Raw genomic sequence first — 22,557 nt, 5'->3', positions numbered from 1 at the left:
TGTGCTATAGATTAGGTACTTATATAGGCTTATGTTATTTATCAGATTTAGATAGGATAAAACGGTCCTTTAGGTGTCCTTATTATCTACAGTCAATTAAGAATATATTGGACATAGGCCTTCTTATAATATAGGTATTCACTTTATCTTTAATATCGAGTTTCAGTCTTTACCCTATTACAATTCTTCACTTGCACATAGAGCGCTTTTATTCAATTCCAGCATAAAATATAAGTGACATTTATTTTAACCAGTTCTACTTATTCTAAGGCAGTAAAATTGGTCCTTAGTGCCGCGTTAAAGATGTAAGTAGGTAACTGCCAAATTAAATACAAGTGCTGACTGCGAGTTGGCAAAAGCTCTTTCGTTGAGTTATGATTTACATTTTAACAGCGTTAAAGTGCAGAACTCGTTTTAGGCACTCAGATGCTAAGCTGAGAACTATGATTGTCATATTCTGTCACTATGTATTGTCAAAGTAAGCATATCTTGCTTTTCAGGTTTGAAAAGATTTAACAACGAATTAAGTAAACCTTTTAAAGGACGATGGGCGTTTTGGTACCCTGTCCAACAGTGTTGATTCTAGTACCATTGCGTAGGTCTTGGCAAGGCAAAAAATGTTTACTATGACGACTAGTCCCAAATCCTTGTCCATTTCGCGTGGCATCGACTAATAGAATGCGTAATGTTCATAAATCATCAACGTAGATGTAGTTCTTAAATCCAACTGTATTGAATAAAAACTGGTAAAGTAACAAAAAAATAAGAATTTGGCCTTCTTAGAATGTTTGCCTGCCCACTGCTTTAAAAAAAGTCTGTGCGCAAACCTTTGCAGTTCACGCAGAACTAGCTTATGTATTTGATGAAAGTCTTTCAGTATTTACAATCAATTAATGTTTAATGATGATCGTGTTTTAATAACAGTTTTTTTTTATTTCATATAATGTGTAGGTACATGGAAGCCAGTATGTTTAAAGATACGAGGGCGGGTCAATAAGTCCGTGACTTTTTGAATTTCTGACCTCTTTACTGAAAAAGCAACACTACTCCTGTTAACAGGCATCTATCAGGTGACTCCTGACAAAATTTGAACTTGCTACGTCAGTTAGATTGTGTTTTACAGCTATCTTTATCAGACTACCCAGTAATCTGAGGAAAAAATGGAACAAAGTGAATTTCGTGTGCTCATTAAGCATTATTTTTAGCGAAAAAAAACCATTACCGAAACCAAGGCTAAGCTTGATAAATACTATGGGGACTCTGCACCATTGTTTTCAATCGTAAAAAAGTGGTTTACTGAATTTCGTTGTGGCCGTACAAGCATTGAAGATGCCGAACGCCCTGGACGCCCAGTTGAAGTCTCTTCACCCGAAAAAATCCACGGTATGGTGTTGGCCGACCGAAGATTGAAAGTGCAAGAGATTGTTGAAGCCATAGGGATCTCGCATGGCTCAGTGGTTTCAATTTTGAATGATCACTTGGCATGAGAAAGCTTTTCGCAAGATGGGTGCCGCGTTTGCTCACAGTCGACCACAAACGCAATCGTGTAACAACTTCACAGGAAGGTTTGGCGTTGTTTAATCGCAATATAGAGGAGTTTTTGCGCTGTTTTGTAACAGTGGACGAAACATGGATCCATCACAACACACCAGAGACCAAACAACAGTCAAAACAGTGGGTTTCTAATGTGTGTGTTCTAAACAGTGGGCCGATTTTGAGGACCTCGACAAATCCTATTTTTTGGAAGGGATAAAAAAATTGGAGAAGTGTTGGACAAAGTGTATAGAGCTCAAGGGGGACTAAGTTGAAAAATAAAATGATTTATTTATCAAAAAATCTGTGTTTTATTCCAAAAGTCACGGACTTATTGACCCGCCCTCGTAGTATGTAACTAAAATGATTAGTTGTGTTTTCAGAAATGTTTTGAACTTTTGTCAAATCAGATGACGATTGTGTTTCCGTAGTATGACTCCATAGACTATTACAACCTTTAGATTATAATAGAGTGTATCTCAAACAATTTAAGATGTCTATTAACTGAGTTTTCAATTATTACACTGACGACATATGCCTCTTAATGAATTTGCATATATGGATGACATACTTGTTTCTATGTCGATTTAATTTTTATCGTTACTCGGATCGGACAGCTAATTGAGGCAAGCCCCATAGTTTTTATTATTCTTCACGTAAATACCTTTCTAATGATATATCATACGTTACTGTTGGAGTGGGTACCAAATCCCATACAAAGTGCCCATTGTCCTTTTGAAAATTCTTCATCGAAATAACGAGAAAAAAAATAGACAAATAAAAAGCGCACATGTAACTGAAATCAATATAAGAACACGACACGATTCCTTTAAAAGAGAGAATGTGTATTTAAAGATCACGACTAATAGACAAAACGAACATTAAAGACAAGCCACAAAGCCATTGAGCAAATCTGGTAAACTTAAAGAACACACATAAATAATATACTTTACGACACATAGTAAAATACTTTATTCACTTCACAGCACTACCGCGGACTAGTACTCAAAACGCAGCGATTCTATCTCTCGGTGCCAGAGAATCGAGACGAGCGAGAACGAAATCGATTTATATGACAAATCGAGCTGAACGATTTTATGACATTGGTGTGTTGTAGTGTGTGTGTGAGTTGTGTTTTGTTTAGAATTTGTGTTGTGTAATATCGTGTTTGTAGGTCAGGTTTCAACGTTTTGTTTGTTTTTTTAAAAACAAGACAAGACAAGACTTGTTAGGTACGTTTGAAGACGAAGAATTAGGTACCTGCTATACATTTTATTGATCTGGTAAGTTAGGTAAATTGTTTCAAGGAATGCCTAAAAAGCAGGCACATGTAGTAGCTAAAGTATTTTTTGTTTCATTATAGTAAAAGCACTGGCGTACCTAGTTATTGTTTAGGTACCTAGGTATAGGTTACTATAGGTTAACCCTTCCAATTTATTAAAATTTCAGTTCAATTTATTAACCGTATAACAAAAACGTTTCCACAAACATGACTTGCCAGTCATGTTTCCCCACAATTTAGAACAACCAGTACAAAACAGTTTAATTGGTAAACACAGGCACAAAACACCCTATACTTTATTCATTTGCTAACACAAAACAATTTGGTGCTAGCTAGCTTAGTTAGGCAATCCTCAAACTTAGGTACCTAGGTACATAATTTAGTGACCGACATATTTTCTGAGCTAGATAAATGTAGGATGACTAGAAAGGTGCGTAGATAATGGTTCTTGTTAGTTTGGGTAAAAACTCCTTTTGTAAGGGCAAAGGTTACTTTTTTTTAAATGTCATGGTAAAGGTTCAACTAATTTAGGAGATTTGGTAGGTAAGAGTAGGATTCTAGGGACAATTATTTTGTGTGATCCTCATAAAAGTTACAATAAAACTACAGATTATTATGTATAGACCACAAAAAAGGCGAAATGACGATATCAGCCGGGTGGCAGGGGCAACATTTTTGAAAGTAGACAATCAAAAAGAGAAAAAATATATGAATATGAATAAAAATAAAATTGTCCGATAAAAGGCTTAAAATAAATTAATTATTATGTTTAAAATACCTTTACAGAAAAAAGTACATACGCTTTAATCGATGAATTCAACAAAAAATATAAAACCTAAAAAACCTTACCTACAAAATAATAACCATAAACAAAAAAATACCTCTCCACGTATTTTTACATCGAAACTCAAAATGGCGGCTGTTATTTCCGCGCGCTTTTTCCCGGTACACGCCGGCCGCGATGAATTAAATATTTTCTTTGTTATTAATTTTAATTCAATAGCGGCCCAACTTTCAGGCAGTTTCAGGGTACGGAACCACAGGCGTTATTCAAAACGAACCACAATTAGAAGGTTAAACTCGGCTTTCAGTCTAATTGAGTTTTAATTACCATGTTAGGTTAAACAAACGTGTTGCTTAATGTTCTACGCTGTTTAAATGTCAATAAAGGGTAAAGTAACATTGATGGATTTTACAAAACCTTCTGATGTCCATGACATTTAAATAAAACCGGCCAAGTGCGAGTCGGACTCGTGCACGAAGGGTTCCGTAAATTACAGTTAAATCAACCTATCTCAAAAACTATAAGAGATACTTTGATCAAACCAAAAATCGTTGAAAGAGTTAATTAGCATGCATCACCTCTATTTTTTTTAGAATTTTATACCCCGTAGTTATAAAAATAGAGGGGGGGGGACATACTTTTTACGACTTTGAGAGCTGATATCTCAAAAACCGTTCACTTTAAGAAAAATGTTTTTTAGAAAACTTTATATCATTTTAAAAGACCTTTCCATTGATACCCCACACGGGTATGTACATCGAAAAAAAAAATTTCATCCCTCAGTTACATGTATGGGGGGCCCCACCCCCAATTCTTTTTTTTACTATTTAGTGTCATATTTTTGTAGCGGTTCATACAACACATATTCCCATCAAATTTCATCACTGTAGTACTTATAGTTTCCGAGTAAATCGGCTGTGACAGACGGACAGACGGACAGACGGACAGACGGACATGACGAAACTATAAGGGTTCCGTTTTTGCCATTTTGGCTACGGAACCCTAAAAAGTACCTATTTTAACATTTAGAATAATTCGGCTTGAATTTTAAACCAACATTTTATGTAAAATCAAATAATGATGCTTTCAACTAAAACTAAGCTTCGAATTAAGATAAAACCAGACTAACTTTGACATAATGTAATTTATTTTTAAATCTATTCAAATTTTTGGATCGTGTAAAAAGTCTGTAAGTTTTTATAAAAAGAAGAAAGTATTAAAGTCTGACACCCGTTTCGATTAGATACAGAAAGCCAGCTTAAAACTTAAATAACATTGAATTTGAATAAAAAATCTATAAAAGTACAATCTCTGGAGATTAAGTATTAAGAATAGATATTGAGGAGCGAAGTTTCGCTGCAGACACCAGCGGTCTTAAAACTTTTAACCAGTTTAACGAAATTGCAAGAATTGTTCGCGATCAATTGGAATGGATCGCTTCAAATTGCTTGGAGAACAAGTAGTGCAACTTTTGGCCATTTGGTTACATTAAGTGGGCAATAGAATTTGCAGACACTATATTAGTGTTCTTCGACTTCTTTATAGCTGCTTGAAAACTTTATTCTGTTCGAATTGTAAGCAACAGTTTGATAGCAAAAATACAAGTCCCGAACAAATCAGCTTTTAACATTTTAAGTATCACAAGCAACGGTACATCAAAAGCAAGAATGCAGTTCTTGGAAATTATAGGCTGATAAAATGATATTACCTGTAGTTTATTTGATGCTTAAAACGCGTCCTTGCAGAAATTTAAACGCGTTCAGCACAGGATGGAAAGTCCTGTAACATCAGTTGTTTTGCACTGTTTCCATCAGAATTTTATTTCCATCGTACAAAGGATGCCTGAAATAAACAAAAGGACCCAAAAAACATAACATGGAATATCTAACGTACATGAAATATATGAAAACCAACAATATTTTCATCCTGGCATAGGATAGACCCGTCTACGTCCATCAAACGTGACGTTCATATATAATGCAAGTGTTCGCATCCGATGCAGACACGCAACAAATTGTGAATTCAGTGCTGTGACATTGAGATGTAGACAGTTTCAGATTGAACCGGGTACAATATTTTGAGTAGTATTAATACTACTTACTACTAATCAAAAACTAGTAACACAAACGAAAATCTAGTGAGATTCTCAAAGGAGCATTATGTCTGAAAAAGGTTTAACACGCTAGGTCAAAGTACACATTTTAATGTTTAGTGATATTAGAACTCGTAGTAGGCTACAAGGGACCCTAATCTTGAATACCACGTCGTTAAAAATAAACCCTAACTAATTACTTACAAAAAACAAACTACGTACTAAAAGGCGTCTTAAAAACACGAAGAGATCCTCTTGCTCACTTACATTTTTGTGTCTAAAATCACATCATCATTTTTGAGTAAAAAATATTACTCTTGAATAAAAAGAGATAAATATTTTCGACACGTCACATGAAAGGCATTTTATATAACCCTTCGGTATTTATCGGCACAGCGTCCCGAAGCTCTGGAACTGGCAGGCCGATGTTATCGCAGCTATCTAGGGCAACGCAGCCGATGACGGTATTAGGTCGCAATCCCAATACCGGTCGCGCCTATTGCCAATTATCGGCCGCTGTGCCAATCCCCGGCTATAAACTCACAGTGTTAGGAAATGTCACTCGACTATACCTGTTGATGTAAATTGGGAGCCATCATCTACGAAATAGTACGAGCAGTTCTAGTTGTAAGGGGATGTTACAAAGTGAATGTTTAATGTCTCCAAGATTAACGCTACATCACGTGGTTTCACCAGCAAACAGATTTGACATGATAGTGTGTTGTTGCTATTAAACGCCACCTCCATTACGTCAGTTAATATAATACGGGATCTCCGAGCCCGCAAGGGTGCGGCTAATGTATGTTTGCGGACGACTCACGACAGCTGTGCTTCAAGTCACTCGCTCGCTCCGGACCAACTACCCAACTATTTCGGAGGCACCGTCAATATTGTGTCTCCCGTACTTTCTTTTCATTTCAAACGTTATTGCGTCTAAGTAATGTAGTTTGTACAGCTGAAACTGATGGCACACTCAAACATCCCAAGTTGTTTATACGAGAAATTACTTCGCGGGAACTTTAATATATTCCAGGAACTAAAGCTCTCTTCTGTAGAAAAATCTACTTCATTATTCAGTCCATTTCAAGTCATGGCTGCTTCATTTTGGAGCATGTAATTGATGGCCGAGTAGACATAATATTCTTGTAGAGCACCGCTCTCTGCCAGATAACGAGACCGCATTTCTCCGCGTATGCCATTAATCTCAAACATAAATTGCCTCACGAGGTGTAAAATAAGGCACAAAAACATCTACATCTCCGAAATCGTTCCGCCGAACCGGATCTGACTCATTAAGAGCATTCGCGTCTAAAGGGTTGGAACAAACGAGCCTACATTTGCACGTCGGGGTAATACCGCCTACCGGATAATATCGCCTGCAAAAAATTTCGCCCATGAATTTTAAAGGCCTAGTAAAATCTGTGATTTTATGAAGCCCCTCAAAAGGTGCTTATTACGCAAGGAAGATAATCTGCGAGGTGAAAATATGTATTGTGTTATGAAACTTTTATCTTTATACTGAGTACCTAGAAAGGAAAAGTAAATCAAATATTTTCGACATAATGTAAAAAAGTGAAAAGCTTTTGAAATATTTTAGCCTAAAGAAGTTATAATGCATTAAACATGAGTCCAAAACCTTAGAGGGAACTTTTGGACTCTTGAAACATTTTGGCTCTTTTGAGTCATATCTGCGTCGTGAAGCGTACCTCGGGGGCGTCCATTTCGAGTTTTACATAATTGCCTCAACATTGTCGGGAGTAATGTCTCAGAAGAATTAACGGAATTCCTCCTGTTAAACCTGCCACCCTTACTTTGTCCCCCGTGGCACTTCCCCGATAATGGTCGGTCAAACGTGGAATAGGTTTAGGCGATGTAAATCTTAAAATTGTGGATTCATTTAAAACTTTGTCGCTATTTATTAAAACCATACGGTTGTGATCAAAGATTTTTGAGCCTGCCTATCAGGTATCTTATATAATAATAATATAATAATAATATAAGCCTTTATTCAGACACAATTAAGTTTTACAATATGTACATTTATGTTAAAATTAGTGACTCTGTTGAGTCTTTGACACCGACACTTCGTCTGTTTGCCCAGCTTTGGCAAAGGCCTCCTCCATCTCTTTCCACTCGCTTCTGTTTAACGCTTTCCTCGTCCATGTTTTTCCTGCTATTGCCTTTATTTCATCGTCCCACCTTCTAAATTGTCTGCCTCGTTTCCTTTTCCTGTCTCGAGGATACCAGAACACTATGCTTTTGTTCCACTTCTCAGTGCCTCTTATTGTATGACCTGTCCATTGCCACTTAAATTCTGGTTATTACGTTTTCTATTTTTGTGCGTTTTCTGATAGTTTGGTTGCGTATTTTATCAGATTTCCGTAAATTCAGCATGCTTCTCTCCATGGCTGTCTGGCAGGTTTGTAGTTTTTTACTTTGCGCTTTGGTGAGAGCCCAGGTTTGGCAACCGTATGTAAGAACTGGTAGCACGCAGGTGTTGTAAAGTTTTGATTTTATAGACATCTTAATTTCTTTATTCTTCATGACTTCTTTTAGTTGCCAGTAACATTTCCATGCTTTCCCGATTCTTGTATCTATTTCCTTTGTCATTATTTCGGTAATACAAATCTGTTGGCCCAGATAGGTGTATTCTGTCACGTACTCGATTGGTTTGTCGTTTATGATGATGGGGTCTTCTATTGCATTTGTGATAATTTTAGTTTTGGAGGTATTCATCGTTAGACCTACCATGCGGCTTTCTTTGTCTAGATCTATGAGCATGTTTTGTAGATGTTCTTTTGTTTCCGCGAATAGTATGATGTCATCAGCGAACCGTAGGTGGGATAGTTTTTCCCCATTTATATTTAAGCCGTATATGTCCCAATTTAGTTTTCGGAAAATGCCCTCTAAGACAGCTGTGAATAATTTCGGCGATAATGGATCACCCTGTCTTACCCCTCTGTTTATTTTTATTTCTTTCCCTTCTTTTTCTAACTTTATCCGAGCCGTACTCTTTGCGTATATGTTTTTTATAATTCTGATATACTTTTGTTCTACTCCTTGGTTCTTTAGACAAGACCAAATGTACTCATGTTCAATTGAGTCGAATGCCTTGTTATAGTCAATGAAACAGCAGTAGAAGGGTACTTTATATTCCTTGTTTTTCTCGAAAATTTGTCTCACAGTCTGTATATGGTCAAGTGTTGAGTAGCCTGTCCTAAATCCAGCTTGCTCTCGAGGCTGATTTCCGTCCAAAGTTTTGGTTATCCGACCTAAAATTACTTTGGAGAATATTTTATAGATATTAGACATTAGGCTAATGGGTCTGTAATTGTTTATATCGGACTTTTCACCCTTTTTGTGAAGCAGGATAATTGTTGATATAGTCCACTGCGTCGGTATTTTTTCTGTGGTAATTATATCGTTGAAAATATATTTTAGGATCGGTGCGATGCATTTCCTACAGCCTAGAAGCAGTTCGTTGGTGATATCATCCGGACCTGGGGCTTTGTCTTTCTTCTGTGTTATGATTGCCTTGTGTATTTCTCCCTCTAGTATAGGTGGTACATTGTCGTGGTTGTTTAGGTCGGTATTTATTATTTGGCTCTTGCTGGAGTACAGGTTTTCATAGAAGTTAGTGGCTATTGATAAAATGTCGGATCTTTTGGTTTTTGTATTATAGTGTTGGTCTTTCATGTTGGGTATCCATTTGGTTTTGTCTGTTAGAACTTTAAGTGCCTTTTTTATACCACCTGTCTTTTTTATATGTTTTTCAAGGATTGTAAGTCTAGAATGTTCTCTGTCTTTTCTTATTTGTGTTTTAATTTCTTGCTCAGTTTTCCTATTTGTTCTCTTATAATTTTCGTTTTATTTGGTGTGCTAATTAATTTTGATCTTTTCTCTAGAAGTTGGTGGGTTTTCTCTGATATGTGGCTTTTATTCGTTGGTTTGCTTTCAGTGTTCGTTTTAGGTCTATCTGTTAATATATGGTGTATTATGTTGTATTTTTCTTGGGTGTTTAAGTGTTCAAGATACGATTGTGTCACGGAGCTGAGTTTCTCTTCTATGGTGGCTATTGTTGCGTTGTTGTATGATGTTGAAGTATTCACTTTGAAAGGTCGACTTAATTTTAGGGCAGATGACGTGTTCAGGCATGCTCTGAGCATTCTATGATTGCTGTTGAAATTTAGATTTGCGATAGTGCCGCAGTCATCAAATGATTTTGGTCTGTTTGTTAGTACATAATCAATTTCGTTCTTATATTGACCACCTGGTGATATCCACGTCCATTTTCTAGAAGCTCTCTTCTTGAATTGGCTGTTTAGTATTTTCATATGATTTTCGAATGCCAATTCCATTAATTTTTGCCCGTTCCTTGTTCTTTTGCCGCTGCTGTAGGGCCCTAAAACGATATCTTCTCCATTTCTTGGTGGTCCTATTTGAGCATTAAAATCACCCATTACGATATAGTTTTTATGTGCGTGTTCTTTTATGGCAGCATTTAGAGAACAGTAGAATGACTCAATTTCCAAATTCGTAGATTGTTCTGTTGGTGAGTATGCTTGCACTATAGTCCATATTTCATTGCCAGGAGGTATTTTTATGTTCAAAATAGCGATTCTTTCTGATATGCCAATTATTTCTGAAATCGAGGTTTTAAGTGTTTTTCTTATCAGGAATCCTACTCCGTGTTGTCCTGGTGTTTCACCTTTGTGGTATAATATGAAGTGATCATACTCTTCGATAGCTTCGCCATGTCTTCTGACTTCGCTTAAGCCGATAATGTCCCACTTTATGTCTTGTAGAGAATATAAAAGTTCTTGTAGGCTTTCTTCGGTCCTGAGCGAGAGTGTGTTATATGTAGCTATGTGTACGTATTTTCCATTTTCTTGTTTCTTTAATGTAAAAACGTTCTTATTATTTTGAGGGTTAATGTTTGGAGGGTAGTGGTCGTCTTCCCCCGCGGTGACCAGCCGTCTTGGGATCAGGTATCTTATAAGACTTTAAAGATTTTAGACTAATTACGAACAAAATACTAAGTAAATACCAGTTTAGTACCTAACTCTAGTGTAGGAATTATCAACCAGCCTTATAATTATATGGAACAACATTCATTTAAAAAATCCTGACAGCTTTGCTTTGTCCATTTCAGGAAATGGTAAAACCTTTTTAATAACACCCGCAAAGCGAACATAATGAATTGGCTGTCCTATTTGTCTTCCGCAAGCATAAAAACCGGACCTTGAGTTCAGGGTCGGTAATAATTTACATACGTCTGTCTCACACAGTGGGGTAAGTTACTAGCAACCCTTCTCTGAACCACGCCTTCGTCTAATGACGTTCATTACCGCCCAAATTAACTTTAGCCACTTTAAGGCACAATTTTAGCGCGCATATTAATTTAGGATTTAAGAGTCTCGTCATTTTGTTGGCAGTCTTCTTGATTATACGTGTCTTGTTATGCTTTAGCTTTAGCGTTTCGAGTTATTTTTGGTAGTCAAGTGTTTCCTAAGTTGATATTTATTCGGCAGTGCTTTATTCCGCACTAGTTGTTTTCAAGGAAAATTCTCAGTGGCAGATTGAAGTTTTGGTTTTTGCCTGGTTGATAGCACTTGATGAGTATCTACCAGTCAACAGGTCCTTAAATCCACAGAGTGAACCTGAAAGAGAGTATAACCTTTAATACAGATAATGTGAGCCTGAGATCTTGATTTATCTTGTTCAAGTAAGAGATGATTGATTTCTGTGTAATATATGTATAAGTATAGCATCATACACACATTCTATTTGTATTTATTTAGAAATGTCTAGCTGCGAATGACTCAAAGCGACTCCACTTAACCAGACTGTAACAAAGACAGCGTTGATCTATTTTCCAGATATTCCTACTTAATTTATGCTAAGCTATTATCATCGCTACCGAAGTATATGTAAAAGCCAATATAAGAAGAAATATTTAATAACATCTTTTCATCCACAGGGTCTCTTCTCCCGCATGACCTTCCGCGAGCCAGTCTGGGTCGGCGGTGCAGGCAACACGACTGGTCTACAAAGCAAGCTGGGCCTGTCTGATGGCCTGCTGGGCTGTGTCGACTTCTTGAGGATCAATGGGGATACATACCAGCTTATGAAAGACGCTGTGGCCACGCTTGATATCTGTAAGTACATATTCTATTGTTAACTTTGCGATTCTATGTCTAGAAGATTCTATATTGATTGTAAAAGTCTCATGTAAAATCTTTTTTTGTTTGGTTTAACTTCTAATGTGCTACATGGGGGGCCAGATAGACTAGCTCTATCAGCAGACGCTGATTGCCTTTATGTGTTAAAGTTTCTGCTCTGAAGAGTATAATAGGTTTATCGTATATACCATCGCTAAAGATTTTAATACATTCCGTGACACAGTCGTCTCCATTGGCGCTTAGGTACTATTTAGTATTTGGCATGTTCCATGCTTACGACAGCAAAATTTTAGATAAGTAACGTAGATTTTTCAACATTTATTTAAGTAGGTATTTTGTTTAAAAAATCAAAGGCATTTGTATTCTGCCTCTGCTCAACTATACTTATTCTCTATCAAAAACACGCTATCTTAATATCGTATTTTGTAGGTTGTAGCGTACAATCTTATAACATTGTTCATATTTAGGTTGAGCCAGTTCAGAACTTCAAGAACGTGATATGTCCCCAGAATAATAATGTGATTAGATCTCTTTGGAGGCGCGTGAAATAATGGACGATCTCTCGCGTCTCCGCGCCTCCGACACGTTTTACTTTAGATACTATCTTTATTTCAGCTTGATTTAGTGGGTGTTTATATTATGAGTGTTTAGATAACGTATTTTCGTTTAACATCTTCAATATATGTAAGTTTTTCGTTTATATCCACAATTTTGGAGTTCTTAGAAGATTTTTTGCGGGATTCAATCTAATTCTACGTTGCAATTGCAGTCTTCTAATATTTCCAGAATTCGAGTTATGATCCTAAAAATCTGTGCAATATATAACAGTCAATATTCTTAACACTGAAATATCACATATGTAAAGTTATGATTCTCCAAAACACGATATAAGTAGACAGTTGCCAAGCAATATTAATCCTGTCGACTTACCCCCCAGAGATTAAAGTAGGATTAAAATCCTCGCATAAACGTTCCGCAATTTAATCACATGTTCAAAATAAGTGTGCCATTACATTAATCATAACGATTTTGACGAGTTTATCTTCAGCGTCTCGTCTCTAAGATAATTCTGTGAAGTTTGTCATGAGTATGGAGAACAAAATGACTAGCGGAGGTGCCGCCGTGAAGGAAAATCGCCTAAGAAAGTAGCGCGCCAAAATTCGGATGTGGGGGGGACGAATAACGTTACTGTTCTCGCTCTAATACTCGACCATTTTTAGTAATGCATAAAATTGTTGACAGATGTCTCAAAGGACCCGAAAACCTCGTTAGTTTACTCGTAACTAATCATTTTGGTCGTACGAATTTGACCTACAAGAAAGCACCTGACCTACCTGCATTATGACTATCTCCGTTCAACTTTCCTTACTCTGTGGTCACGACAAAGAGTTCCAAGTTAATCACCATCTGATGTTTGACTTGGTCTGTGTTTTCAGGCGGATTGATAAGTTTGACTTCCTCAGATTTATTTTTGTTAATTAGCTGACTTTGGATTAGATGAGTTTTCTCGTTTTTGTTTTACAAAAAATTATCTTTTTCTAGAGTAGCTTTCTTACCAAAAATTCATGCTTACTGTTTATATAGTCAATCGTTTTCTTAAAATTTTCAGGCTTCTGTTATTCCAATAACCCTACCTATATTTCAGTTTAGCGTAATCCTTTCCTTTCACACATCGCCCATTAAAACCCTTTTGAAGTCCAAAGGTCGTCGACCTTTCAGCGGCCGGTACTTTCAAGTAGTCCCAAAAATATACATACAATACATATACACGAGTATATGGGATTTATTTTATTAGAATTTTCCCATTTGTACGCGTGAATGTCAATAGCACTCGTTGAGACAAATCAAATCAAACGCAACATTGCCATCGCGACGAATTCGATTGCTTCCCGTTTTCCGCAAAGAATATTATGATATGCTTATTTAGGTACATTTTAGGATGGTTTATTTATAAAGGCATAATGTGTATTAGAAGAATTGATGTTATTGAGTCCTAGAAACACGACTTTCCTTGAATTTACAGCGGTTAAAATTTACACTTTATAAATCAGAAATTAATTGCTAAAGCTGTAATTTTTATATATGCAAGCTTCTGCCAAGAAATGTTATGTAGTTTTATAATTGCTAACAGTAAGACAGAGACCTACAAAATGAATACACTTTCATGCCAAGAAAGAACTTAACGTACTTACATCTTTAACATTGTAAAGTTAATATCGCACTATTAATAAATTCCGCTCTACAGAAACCACTCCTAAAACGTATAGAAATCCTGCAAAATTCAATAAATCGAATCAACAAGATATACGGCGGTTTATTTTATTTAGAATTCATCTCAAATCTCGCTGCATAATATGTAAATATCGGTTTTAAATTCCAAACCCCATTCGTACCACGTCCCGTGCAGCTAACAATCAAATCTCAATCCTGGCTCCGATCGCGGATGCTTGCATATGCATGACAGTGTCGTTGAAAAACTGATTCATGCTTCAATTGTTAATCAGTTGCTTGTAGTTTGCATCGGGATGAGTTGTGTTCTTTTATATGTCAAAATAAACAAGGTTAGGGTAGTACTATAATCTGAATGGTAGGTATGCTTTGATCTATAGGAAATGCGAAAAATGTGTATCCAAATCTTAAATTAGCCATGACACCATTTTATAGACAGGACAACAGACTGATACTGCTGAACTGTCTACCAACTGTAAGTAATTAATGATAATGACCAATGGAGATTCTCAACTTTGCCTTTTTGGTCTTAGGTAACGGACAAAACATCCCTATATGTATTGATTAGGTACACAATTGCCTTTAAGTATACTGTGTTGTTCAGAAAATCAAAGCATTTCGCTATTTGCATATCTGAACAGGTAACTATGCATAAACATGAAACTTTATTGAGCTTATTCCCGTGCACCTAGTTTCCCTGATTTCGTCATTCTAAGCGAACTGGCTCGTTTAAACAATTTTGGAGTAAATCTGCAAAGCGTTTGTGCCGATTGGATTTAAAACGTTCCATTTGACACGACAAACAGAATCCGCTAGCAGCCATGTTTGAACGCCGAAATGTATTGTGATGCGAGCCAACGATTTCAAGATCGAATTCAGCAAATAGAGGATTTGTCGCCGAGAACGACTGAATCATAAGGCGATTCCTTTTGTGCTGTCGAAGAGTTTTCTCGAACGTTTGTGTTACCTTCACCAGATCGAATGACTGAACCAAATGTATTTAGGGACCTATTAATAATTCGACTGAGATCAAATGTTATGAGACCCTCGTAAATCGTAACATTATGGTCTGTATTTTTATTTATTTGTAGTTCTTAGTCTATTTGAAATAAATTGTGTGTATTCGCCCGTTCAGAATATCGAATATTGAAGCATAAAACTTGCTATATGGCTGATCTCTGTACTAGGCTGCTATTCTATAAAACTCGATCAACAACTCGCATTTCACTTCGATTCGTAATGTCATTTCATACTTTAGGGGAGGTAGGGGAGGGATGGGCACTTTTTCACAATTTATTGCATAAAAAATCAGATTTTACAGATCATTATCAACTTTTATTGCCATTTCTTATATTCGGCTAGATATAATGAAAGAGCTTTCCTAAAAATTACACTCAGTTTCAACATTACGAGATATTTAAACGGTTTTATTTAGCTCACCCCGTTTGTTTTATTATTTATTCTTGGATCAAATTTAGTAATTCAAATTTCACCCTCTTCCTGTCAACCGATTGGTCTGTAATTTTGTATACACCTTTAATTAAATCCAATATGGCCGCCGGCACAAAATGGCACAGCCCCCTCAATATGGGTATCAAATGAAAGGGCTACACAAGTAGAATACTGTCAGCAACCCCAGCGGGGCCCAACAGGGCCAAGGCCTGCCTGCACGTCGATTCTATAAAATTCGAACAACAACTCGCATTTCACTTCGCTATTCACTCTCACTTCGCATTCGATTCAGAACGACCTTGATTTTGCATTCTGTAAACATCACCTAATCACTTGCGAAGTGAAGTGAGCTCGACATCGACCAATGCTGTGCTAGTGACTTCCCCACTCGACAAAATGTCAACCGAGATTAATCAATTTTTAATTTTATCAGTTTTGACACAGAATTTTAGCTAAATATGATGTTTTAGTTATAATTTGTTATTGTAAGGAATTTGAGTCAGCTTTTAAGTATAAAATAAACAGAAATCTCTAAATTCGTGCTGTGAATATAATCTATGCTTACCCTACGAAAAAAAATACTGACAGCGCCAATTTGCCTTTCTTGCTGATTTTGAGGAAACCTTATATATTTTTTTACTACGGCCGGATTGTTCAGAGCTTCCCCTACTTCATTTATGCAACGAGATGCAGACGGTTGCGATAAATAAGTTCTGATGCCCTCTTTAATAACCTTCTGGTAACTGCCACTAGCCAAGAATGATAAAGTACATAGTATCTGTGAAACAATAAATACAATAAAAAATGTAATACCTACTTTATCTGGATTTAGTGAAAACAAAATTGAGACCAATTTGGTTATTTTCATGCTTAAGAGAATACCAATATTATAACTGAAGTACAGAGTCTTTTGAAAACATATCAGCTGGCGGGGAAACCACATCAAGGGAATACTCCTTGTATTCCCTTTATGTGGTTTCCCCGCCAGCTGATATGTTTAAGAACTAAGTGTTTTTCTTATTATTGTGTGCTTGATTACAATTTTTCAACTATAAACTGTGTCAATACTTACTTTTACACGAGTTGTAAGTCCTTTGCCTCGACGTTTTGTGGGCTTTATCAGGGGCAGTAAATCAGACTCCAGTTGGTCAATTAGCTCCTTTGACAATCTATATATGCTCACATAGTCATCATCGCGAGTTAATAAAGATAAACTACGAATTCTAGCAGATTGTTGACGCTTTTCTAAATTATCTAAAGCATGAGCTTCTTCTAATAAAGATTTAAGCAAAAACATTCTAGCCATCGTTAAAGGTAGGCACTTAATCACTTTAAAACACTTAGAACTTTATTTAAACACTATTTTAAATATAATAGTCTCTAGATCAAGTTGGCAACGGTACCTGAAACAAGATTCTATAAAGGATTTTTCGCGCAGATTTATAACCTCACAAATTTTCACTGACGAAGAAGAGCAAAATTTACAAATTATACATTACATGGTATGTCCAAGCCTCCCTACCATAGGGAGCATTGGACACTTTGACTTAGTTTATGAAAAAAATCGGTAAAAACTTTTAAGTTAAACGGTTTTATCTTATGTGCACTGAAAACTAGAAAATAAAAATAGTTACTTACCTGTCAACCTACGTAGGTGGTCCCGGTCATATTAGACTAAAATAAAACGTGGGGCCCATTAACTATTGCTGTAGTACTCTCTTCTAAAGGTATAATAGGTGTGGATTGCATCGACTTACTATAATTGTAACTGGAGATTTTGACAATCAATAATTAATAATAGAAAATACACATACCTTTCATTAGTTTTCTCTTTATAACGATCCGAAACCGCAACAAAATATTTAAGTACTTTTACGAGTGTTTGTTCTTGACAACTCACAGAAATGACAGATAGTCTATGGATGAACACCGTTACCAGTCGGTAACGTAAACTACCCAATAAAAAAAATCGGAAAAAAAACTTTTAAGTCAAACGGTTTTATCTTATGTGCACTGAAAACTAGAAAATAAAAAAATAGTTACTTACCTGTCAACCTACGTAGGGTGTCTTGGTCATATTAGACTAAAATAAAAACGTGGGGCCCATTAACTGTTGCTGTAGTACTTTCTTCTAGAGGTATAATAGGTGTGGATTGCATCGACTTACTATAATCGTAACTGGAGATTTTGACAATCAATAATCAGCCGTAGCGGCTTCACCAGCGAACGCTGAGCTCATGATCTACCAAAGTATAAAGATATGCTTTGCCATAGGTAGGATTTCAGAGGGGCCCCACGTTTTTATTTTAGTCTAATATGACCAAGACACCCTACGTAGGTTGACAGGTAAGTAACTATTTTTTTATTTTCTAGTTTTCAGTGCACATAAGATAAAACCGTTTGACTTAAAAGTTTTTTTACCGATTTTTTATTTTCTAGTTTTTAGTATTTAATGAAAATGCCTACCGAATATTCCTCATTCTATCTAATTCATGTAGTGCATCATTATTACACGGTCTCTTACCTGATAATTTATTACAATCTAATTTAAAAAAAAGTCATTTTTTTAACGACACCAAAATCATCAAGTGACCCTCCCTGGGTCAGCAGTGGTAAGGAGTGCCAGACTCTTACTGACAAAAATAGTTATGTTTCGTCGTAGGCCTTTTATGTACCAGGGCCACGGTAACTCTTTCGAACAATCCCGCAGCCCAGGCACGCCTGGCACCCTGTTGGGCCCTGCTGGGGTTGCTGACAGTATTCTACTTGTGTAGCCCTTTCATTTGATACCCATATTGAGGGGGTTGTGGAAAAATATGTAATCCGCCATTTTGTGCCGGCGGCCATATTAGATTTACAATGTTATTGATATTACTATATTGTATTGTCATCGGAATAAAAGGTGTATACAAAATTTCAGATTAATCGGTTGACAGGAAGAGGGTGTTTGAATTACTAAATTGGACCCAAGAATAAAACAAACGGGATGAGCTGAATAAAACCGTTTAAAAATTGTTATCAGCCATTTGGTAGCGGCGGCCATCTTAGATATCAATTTTGCATAGTAAATTGTATTCTACTTGTTGAGACCTTTCATTTGATACCTACCCATGTTGATGGGATTGATAAAACCTAAGTTATCCGCCATTTTGTAGAGGCCGCCATCTTGGATTTGAATTTTATATAGTACATTGTATTCTACTGGTTGAGCACTTTCATTTGATACCCACATTTATGGGATTGATAAAACCTACGTTATCCGCCATTTTGTACCGGCGGCCATCTTGGATTTGCAATATTATTGATATTACTATATTGTATTGTCATCGGAAATAAAGGTGTGTACCAAATTTCAGATCAATCTGACAACAGGAAGGCACTGAAATTTCAATTTCTAAATTTGACCCAAGAATGAATAAATAATAAATAAAACAAACGGGGTGAGCTAAATAAAACCGTTTAAAAAAAAACAAAACTATGATCAGAAATCAGAATAAAAGGACCCCCCTTTTATTCTGATTTGATCATGTCTCCCAACTGCCCATCTCTCCCCTACCTCCCCTATAGATAGACAGATTTTGACAGATCTGTCAAAATCTCGACTTTGATTTAGTTCAACTTGTCAACACGCTCGATAGTGTAGCGCTAGTGTAGTTTGACAATGTCAATCACGAAACTTTAAGGTAGAATTCCGTGGGTCGCGATTGTCGCAGCCGCGCGCGACAAAAGTCAACCTATGAAAATGTATGGCACCGCTGCCGAGGGCTGCGACAGTCGCGCGCGGACGACGAATTTCGTGAGCCGCTCGCGGCCGTACGCTTCTCAACATGGTCTAGCGCTTAATAACATCTATAGAATTTTAGTAAAACCAGAATTAAATTTTTGACAATGCCGCGAGCAGCTTACGAAATTCGTCGGCCGCGCGCGACTGTCACGGGCCTCGACAACGGTGCCATACATTTTCATAGGTTGACTATTGTCGCGTCCACGGAATTCTACCTTTAGATCGAAGTCGAAGTGAGAGTGATGTCGAAGTGAGTTGTGATATTTTATAGAATCGACATGCTGGTTATAATTTTCGTATTAAGGTAAGGTATTCGATCGGTGCTTGGGTGGAGAATATAAAATTTCTCCCTTCATCGTAACTCGCAATAAGCTACTTGATTTTCCAGTGAGTAACCGAGGCCTAGTAAAATATTTTATAGATCCTATCGGGGCATGTGGTGTTTCTTTGTTATTTGTAAGCCACGAAATAACAACTGGTTGATTACGTACAAATATTGAAGTCTCTAAGATATAAAATGTTCAATTACATATTTATAGCTATATAACCTTTTCTCGAGGGTTTCTCTAGACAATTTGTACTTTTCGATAAGTTGTATTCAATATTAATAGTCAGTTTTCAATTCTTTTTGCTATCAAAAGTGGGCTTTTATGTATATTTGACCAAACAATTCAGATCTTTTATCTTTTATGGTTTATAAGATATCTGTAAACTTACACAATTTCAGATGCTAGTCCTTCAATCCAAACCTTAATCCTTGTGCTGTATCTTTTTAAATACTCACGAAAATTCTATTAGCGAAAGTGAAAAAAAACAAATGAAAGTAGATTTCCCGTTGACAACACCGAAGCTTCATTCGTTTCTGTTCGTATTTCGCATACTTTAGACGTACATACGAGTTCTGGCTCACTTGTTCTCCGCGTCGAGTAACCGTCGAGGCTCGAGGGTTTCCCCTCATCGTTAGTTACAGAACGTGTTCAGAATCCCCGTGATGAACGAAGCCGACATTACGCTACGACCCTTGAATTTGAATTTATCAGTTTTCGTTCCTCTGTCTCCTCCATTTTGACGTCTTTTTTAGAAAGAATTTCGGTCGCGGATTAGCAAGGCTTCAAAAATGGTACGGCAAATATTTTGGTTTCACAAAATGGATTCGTTAGTCGTATTTCTATTTTGAGTCTACCTGATTTATCCTGAAACAGTATTTCCATTTCTGATATTCGATGGCAAGTTTTCCTCAAAATGCACTCACAGAATATAGCGTGGAGCAAGCTATTTGTGTAACTCGGAATAACGCTATGAATCTAAAACATTTATTTTTCCTTCACGAAAACGTCACCATACATCCTACTCAAAGACGTTCCAAGGCCCACGTTTTGTTATTTACGGAAGTCGAGACAAGTAGGTCAACGCATGTATAATATCCCGTGCATTGAAAAAGGTTCACCTCTGGTCATTGATGTAGTGAAGATTGGCGGAAAGATTTGGGGTAGATTGCCGTACTAAGGAAGTGACGTACAATACGAAAAAGGCTTATGCCTTACACTGGTTGAACAAAGGGTACGAACACACTTTATTTTTAATTTGCCGACAGATTGCCTTCATTCAGGCCTGTATTGGCTTTTTATTATCGCTCCCTTTGTAATAAACTTTTGATTTTCCAATTACGCTCCTCCCAGCAATTTCCGCGCAATGTTTTCTCGAAGTTTCTTTACCTAATTAATTGTACGTCAAATGAAGAGATTAGTTGCGCTTTAAAAATCTCGGATAAAATATGACGTTACTACTCAACTTGTTAAAATGAAGTAGAGAGATTAATTCTTAGAAAATTATGTTAAAGCATCTTGTTCGAAACTTGGAGCTCGTTAAGTAGTCTAAAGTTAGTTCGAAAGATTGAGTAACCACACATGCGGATGGTTCGAGAACTTTATTCCACTAAGTATATATTGCTTATAGGAAAGTAGGTTTTAAGATTAAAGTAAGATTGAAAGCGCTAAGTAGCTAATTTAAACCCGCTTGCTCACTACACACATTAGCTCTAAATGTTCAATCGAAGTTTGAAAAGACTGGAAAAGTTGGCAAAGGTTAAACTGTGTTTTAGAATATATGGAAAAGTTTCTTTTGAGTGATCACTGTTAGAAGTCAAAAAGTAAGCTTTGTTGCAGAAATCAATTTCTGTAACAGATCCATTTTTTTCATGGTATGTGCATCTAATACTTTAAGGTAGAAGAAGACCTACCCAGATCCTATAACGTTTTACACGTGTTTAACATCTGTGTGAGATTTTTTTGTAAATACTCTAATGAAACCTAAATTATTTTCCCATCTAATTTCAACACCAAAATGCGTATTAAGACCTGAAGCTGAACTCAGCGAAAATTTCCCGAAACCATCAGAGCAGAACACGTTTGTTTTTCAACCGATTCCATCGAAAACGACAGACAACTCTCAAGATTAAGTATGGGCGTGATAAATGAGATTTCTTTTCAAGTTACGAGACGCCCCTATGTGTCTGAACCTACCTATGTGCTAGGGGAAAGTTCAGAACTTTAAACTGTGGGATATTAAGATGAGGTATAGAATACTCAAGTAGATATGTACTACTGTACCTTTGTAAAAGTTTCAAGAAGGGCTTGCTACTTTGTCGCAAGTTTTTATTGATAGTGGGAGAAGACTTGCAGACAGAAATGCAAAGTCTGTTTGATGTCTGTCTTCGAGCTGCAATAGAGGTGCATGATCGAATCTGCTGATAATTGCTGATTGTTGTTGGTTCTGATAATAAATTGAGAAATTGGTGCAAAATGTCAAATACTCCCAAAAATATCATCTTTATTTCATTAAGGACCACTTTGAACGGCAGTCATTTACATAATCGGTTAGACCACCACTTGATTTTGCTGCAAAGCGGGATTTTTTTCCACACCTACTTATCTACTGTTTAACCATGCTTTGGGAATCAATTTAAGACATTTATCTTGTTAGTGGAAATGGGGCTCAATAGTTGTTAACTCACTAGTTAAAACCCAACTTCCCATCCCTTACATACCCACTACATACATATATACATATCTGCCCTTATTTTATTACTATCGCTAATACCACGCAGTGGTGTAATGAAATTCCATCTAGCCTCGTATTGAATACGTAATCATCTGTCACGTACTCTTGTAATAGCATTTCGTTTATTACGTATCTGTTCTTATGTAGAGGGAGTATAGT

The 22,557-nt window shown here is 36.6% G+C and overlaps 1 protein-coding gene across 1 annotated transcript in view; it reads left to right on the top strand.

Moving 5' to 3' along the window:
- Nucleotides 1-22,557, top strand: part of LOC110378055 (pikachurin) — a 166,258-nt gene that overhangs the window by 126,691 nt on the left and 17,010 nt on the right. The window contains exon 8 of the mRNA XM_064041099.1: nt 11,672-11,849. Coding sequence (XP_063897169.1) covers nt 11,672-11,849 — 178 coding nt within the window. The remainder of the gene's footprint in view (nt 1-11,671; nt 11,850-22,557) is intronic.

Source organism: Helicoverpa armigera, chromosome 24 (genome assembly GCF_030705265.1).
Source record: "Helicoverpa armigera isolate CAAS_96S chromosome 24, ASM3070526v1, whole genome shotgun sequence".
Classification (NCBI taxonomy): domain Eukaryota; kingdom Metazoa; phylum Arthropoda; class Insecta; order Lepidoptera; family Noctuidae; genus Helicoverpa; species Helicoverpa armigera.
Note: the sequence above shows the minus strand (reverse complement) of the source record. Positions and strands in the feature narration are given on the sequence as shown.